This window comes from Cloeon dipterum, chromosome 2 (genome assembly GCF_949628265.1).
Source record: "Cloeon dipterum chromosome 2, ieCloDipt1.1, whole genome shotgun sequence".
NCBI lineage: Eukaryota > Metazoa > Arthropoda > Insecta > Ephemeroptera > Baetidae > Cloeon > Cloeon dipterum.
The window spans coordinates 15,905,127-15,910,841 of NC_088787.1; the positions used below are offsets into that span (position 1 = coordinate 15,905,127).

At 43.6% G+C, this 5,715-nt stretch overlaps 1 protein-coding gene across 1 annotated transcript; it reads left to right on the forward strand.

Moving 5' to 3' along the window:
- Window positions 1–603: 603 nt before the first annotated feature.
- Window positions 604–4,006, forward strand: LOC135937049 (proton channel OtopLc-like). Its single transcript, XM_065480118.1, has 10 exons — window positions 604–811; window positions 866–983; window positions 1,045–1,204; window positions 1,613–1,741; window positions 2,027–2,187; window positions 2,248–2,425; window positions 2,510–2,771; window positions 2,965–3,115; window positions 3,174–3,341; window positions 3,564–4,006. The coding sequence occupies exons 1-10, from the start codon at window positions 687–689 to the stop codon at window positions 3,966–3,968; spliced, it is 1,857 nt and encodes a 618-aa protein (XP_065336190.1). The 5' UTR covers window positions 604–686; the 3' UTR covers window positions 3,969–4,006.
- Window positions 4,007–5,715: the final 1,709 nt, after the last annotated feature.

Genomic DNA, 5,715 nt, shown 5'->3' on the forward strand with positions numbered 1-5,715 from the left:
ACCTTTAAATCTTTCTCAAAACGAGATATCAGACCGTAAAAGCTGGCGACGTGACTAAAATTGTAAGTTTGATGCAATTATTTTTGTTAAACGTTTTGCAAAGTCAAATCAATAAACAGCCTTGGGAGAAAACTCCCCATCACTCTTTTCTGAACGCAGCACCTGCGTCTATGTGCGTACATGTCTGCCTGCACCGGAAGCAGAGAGTGCAAACAAACGCTTTCATCACCCTCGCTGCCGCACACAACAGCAGCAGCGGCGGATTTTTTTCAATCACGAACTCGCAAATCAATTAATCCCCGGCGCATTGCAAAACACACAAACGCGCAAAACAAAACTGTCATCGTGCATGTATGGAGTTTCAATTAACACAACAGAGAGTAGCTTTTGCCACCAATAACGCACGTACATACATTGGCCATGCACATACACACTCTCGTGCACAAACACGGTAGCGGCGCTCAATAAAAATGATAAATAGCCGCTGTTATTGGCTCTTTGAGTGACAAACAGAGCGCCGAATACGTGTGCACACATGCAGACGCCGCCGCGCTGGGCACATGGCGACAGGTCGATAATTAAAGGCGCACATATCGGTGCTAATTGCAGCAGACCGCATCCGCACTGGCCATTAGTTGGCCGCTCGTTTCGACTGCGGTTGCAGACGTCGGGTCAGCAAGGGTGGCATGGTCGGCAGGAGCAACCTGGCCTTGGACCTGGAGGCCCCCGAGCCCCGGGGGCGGCTCAACCTCACCGCCGAGCAGCTGGCCAAGCTCGAGGAACGGAATCGACGGGCCAGGAAGGAAGGAGAGTGAGTTTATCTTGTCTGCTAGTCGATCTGTATTTAGATTTGTATTAACCGTAGCGATGCTCTGACCAAAACACTCTCCGTTTTCTACTGCAAAATGCTGGTGGTTTTGGGCATCGCTTTCCCCGTGACGGAGGCGCTGGCGCCGAAAGTCGCGTCCAACATCGCCTATGAGGTGAGCACGAGCCTGGCCGTTGAAAGCATAATTGTGATTTTGGTGGATGGGATTTTGGCAGGCCTTTTATCTCTTCTTGTACGGCGGCAGCGTTCTGTTTGTCCTCTACATGTACGCCACCCTCACGAGAGACGAGTCCGAAGAGGAAATTCCGCTTAATCCACCGGTCCTTGCAGCCCCCTTGCGAACGCCGGTTAGCGAGTCGAGCGCTTCAATATCCAGTGAGTGCCTGGTTTATATCGGGATATAAATTCCCTACGCATATTTTTTTATCAGATTCCGTAATTTGCACGGCACGCCATTGATTCCCTGCCTCTACTTGTAGTGCAACATTGGTTTATACATATTTTTTGCTCGTTGCAAGTGCAACAATACAAACACTCGCATCAAAGACTGATTATTTACATTGCACAAATTGGATCTCGCTCTCAGCGCCTGCCGCTGTTAGCGCTATGCAACCTGCTGCAAGTCTGAGTTTAGCAGGTTGCCTATATTCATTGACGGCGAATTGACGAGACGAGTCGCAGAGTTCAAAGCAAACTTTGATAATATGTATTGCACAAACTAGACTCCGTTGCCTCTATTGAAGTTTTTGCATGACGCACTGCGAATGCAACTATTATTTATAGGAAATCGAAGAAGAAGCAGCTTGTTTGGAATAGAGATTGCACCAACATGGCGCCAAGCACCCAAGGCGAAAATTGAGGAACAGGAACACGTGCGCTACGGCAGCTTTTACTTGAGACTCGGAGTCGCTGGTAAGTTTCTGTGCGTGATTAGATTTCCTTAATTTGCTGAAAATTTGATTATTATAGAATGATGTGTGACATTATATAACTCACGAGGTATTTTTAATGTCGTATCTCTTTTTTGCAACATACTCGTCAAGTTCCTCAAGTGCTTAAAATAGAATAAGGTTGCCTTTACTAAAATTGTATATTTTTAGAACGACTTATTCAACACAACCAATACAAAAGTCAAAAATAAAAAGCCAGAAGGCCCCAACCTATAATGTGCTATATAATAGGAAATTAACTTTTTAGCTTTCGGGATATGCAGTGTGATTTTTTCCGCGCTCGAATTTGGCAGATTTTTTGAGTTGAGGAACGAGGACGAGTGCCGAAACTACTTTTTAGCAATCACGCCACTTTGCCGGATCACGTTTGTGCTCATTCAGATGTTATTCATTTTCGCCAACAACAAGGTTCGATCGCGTGATGATTTCAAGGTTTGGCATTTAGCTATGATCGCCACTCATTTACAGCTGATGGAGATCTACAGGTACAAAGTGATTGCAAAGTTTGGTCTGATGCACATGATCGCTACCAATTTGTGCGAATGGCTCTATGTGCTCATAGAGGAGACCAAAAGCGACATTTACCACATCAGAGAGAAGACTTTCCAGCACTCCCTCCACGATTCCAGCTCCATCGAGTATGACGGTAAGCTCTCGCTCAATTTGTCCGCCGGATAGAGCGACGGGAAAAAAATATTGCCTACAAAAAACGTGCCCTGGTTTATTTCAGACGACGACTCGTCCTTTGAGGAGACTTTCTGGAGCGAAGGCCGAGATTTTCCGTTGAACGCAAACTGGACATCGCAAGAGTGCTATAAAACCAACATTATGGGCAATCTGCTGAAAGACACTAGTCCCTACTTATTTCCTTGCAATGTCGAGTACTCTTTGCTTTGTGCGGTCATCCTGGCTGTCATGTGGAAAAATGTGTGTGGCCGATCGTCGAAAAGCCTTTCACGTCCACGAGAGAGTGGCCTCAACTTGATTTACAGGTACATATATATGGGTGAGGCAAACTTTTGCCGTAACACACGAAAAGAAAAAAAGTCAGCAAATCGATTGGGAGAATTTTATAGTCTGAAACGAAGTGCCCTCCATAGAATCCAACAATGACACACACTAATTGATTCCTGAGGAGTGTTTGCAACTTTTAGAAAATCCTGACTGTTTTTTATTCCTTTTCAGCCGTTCAATGAGCCAATTTTCTGTGGACTGCACTAGTGCGTACAAAGGACTTTTTGTCGGCATTGTTCTCGCTGTAATCACAATCATGTCGCTCATCATGTTCTTTGAGCTCGTCTATTTGCCAGGCTATTCTTACTCAGCGGTCATTCAAGTAAGAATTTGTTCCAACGCGCTCTCGCACTAATTGCAATTTGATTTACTACCGGTAGGTCAACATTTTGGAATGTGCCTTGTTCTTCTCTGGAACCATCGCGGCATTGGTTTTGGTGGTTAAAATTCAGAGAATCAGTGTTCAGAACAATGCAGGCCGGTTCGAGTTGGAGCATATTTTGCTAGTGGTCACCCAGTCAGGAGTGTTTCTGTACTCCATGTTTCAGGTAAAAAAATTACACTTCAGAATTGAATTAAAACTACAACAATTTTTTTAATTACATATATATCCATGCTATATTTGAAACTTTGGTTTACGGCAAATACTAACAAGAGATTTACTTAAAATATCAAAGCTGAGAAATACATTAAATGAATAATATAATAATTAGATGGTTCAATTAAATTGGAAATAAACATAAAGCGAAGAGTCCATTTTGTTTCTGCAGGTAATAGGATCAGTATTTTCTGTGGAGTTGAGCGACATGGAAACCCTCGCAATTATCAACATCATTCTGCCGATCGGTGCCATCGTGCAGAGCGCGTGTCAAACGCTGGTTCTCCTTGACGCCTCTCGCCGTCGGTGCAATACGCCTGCCCAGCTGAAGGAAAAACCTGGACGACAGCTGGTGACTTTCCTGTTGGTGACCAATCTGGCGATCTGGGCGCTAAATAGGCTGAAGAATGGCAGGGTCGAGTTCAAACCGGCACAGATAGAGTTTTACGGGAAATGGTCGTGGGCGGTGATTACGCACGTCTGCGTTCCTCTCGTTGTTTGCTACCGATTCCAGTCGACGGTGTGTTTGTATGAAGTCTGGAAAAGAGGCTACAAGTTGAAGCCAGTAGCAATATGAACTGGAAAATAATAATAAAAAATGTGCCATAAAATCTACACGAAGTTTACATTTATTAATTTTACCCCTTTTTTATAATGAGGCGAGAGTTTTTGTCACCGTGCAAAAGTTGCTGTTTTGCAGCTTTCAGCAGAGCAGACCTGCAAAATTGGATTCCCTCTGCCTGTGGAGCCGAGGAAAATAATACTGAAATTTTCAACGGGACGCAGTCTTATTCGCAGCTTTTTAGCCGTGTTATTCGTTCGTTTTCGCAGCGAGTGGCTGGCTCTAATCACATTAGCGAGAGCGGCACAGCTTCCGCCTAAAGCCAGTAAGACTGACGTCACAACAACTTGATTTTCCAACCGGAAACATCGCGATGTAGCCCCTCGTGTGCGGAGGTACAGACTCTGCAGATGAAAGCTATTTCGGCGGCAGAGGCGCGTCACATCGGCTGCTGGAAAAATAAAATTCGCATCCACTCGCCATTTACACCTACAAGCAATGCCTGTTTTGACTTTTTTCACTCAGCTGGAAAATCCTTTCTAACTCATTCGGTATCACACTGTAATGGATTCGCAATTTGACTGACATACGGATAGTCAATAGATTTTTGGCCAGGAAAATTGTGTAAATGAATGACTTACAATTTAGTTCACAATTTTGTTGATATGCCATGACTGTTAGTTTAGAATAATATGTGGTTTTCCACTCTACGATAAAGTGCTACAAAAGTATCCTTGTTAGATGGCACAAGTTAACAAGAAGTAGCATTATTCTTTGCTTCGGGCTTTGTTTTAACAGACTTTCTAGAAATTATAATATTTAAATTAAAACGATTTTAAGCTAGAGTTCCGTGTTAGCAAAAAAGTTAAAATTAAAACGTGTCTGTATCTGCTTTGAGAGAGAACATCAATATCTGATAAGGAAATTTCGCAAGCAAAATTCACCCCCCGTAGCGAACCCTTGCCGTACATGCGTGCGTCCGTAATCTTGAGGATCAGCAAAGAACTAGTTGCTGCACCGCTGATAATCAAAGTCAGCTTTCAGTCGGGTGAATAGGAGTCGAGTTATCATCGTGCGTGCGCCGAGCATAAGGCGAATATAATGGAGCAGTAATCATTTTACCTGCTGCCTGTGCTGTTATATTGTCAGATATTCGCCTTTATATGGCTCAGTGATCCGATTAGAGACGAACCTTTCATGCGCTGACTCCTCTGAATTTATATTTTCACAATGGCGAGCGAGGCAGCTTGTTAATCTTGCCCTGCCTGCCTGCTTGCCTGCTTGCAAGCGAGGCACCTTCTGCTGCAGACGCCGCCGCCGCCGCTGCTGCTCCTGCTGCTTGAATGCCAATTAATGCCTGATAAATCGCGATTATTCGTCGCTCTCTGACCGAGAATTCCGTAGAGTTTAAACAGCTCAGCATATATTTGAAAGCGCCCTATGGGCAATTAGTTCATCAAAGCGTTGTTTGGTGCTCTCGTTGCTTGCAACAATTTCTATTTAACCAATAATTCATAATCTTCATAAAATTGATAACTTTAACATGACATGCGTCACAGAAATTCAACTTGAGAAAAGAAGATAAGAGGCAACTCATTACTAATAATAATTTAAGACCCTAGCCTAAATAAACATAATTTTTTTGATATCTTGAAAGAAAAAAATGATAAGACCTCGTTTCAACATGAAATACGGCCTTTTTGCTGCCCTTTCAAATGATCGATAAGGACTTGTTTTTTTCGCTGTTTTAATCGTGCTTGAA

Bases quoted from the DNA above. Each gene is read 5' to 3' on its own strand.
- LOC135937049 (XM_065480118.1), top strand. From the start codon at position 687: ATGGTCGGCAGGAGCAACCTGGCCTTGGACCTGGAGGCCCCCGAGCCC. The intron at 984-1,044 runs GTGAGCACGAGC...GGATTTTGGCAG, and splicing joins CGTCCAACATCGCCTATGAG to GCCTTTTATCTCTTCTTGTA. The intron at 2,188-2,247 runs GTTCGATCGCGT...ACTCATTTACAG, and splicing joins TCATTTTCGCCAACAACAAG to CTGATGGAGATCTACAGGTA.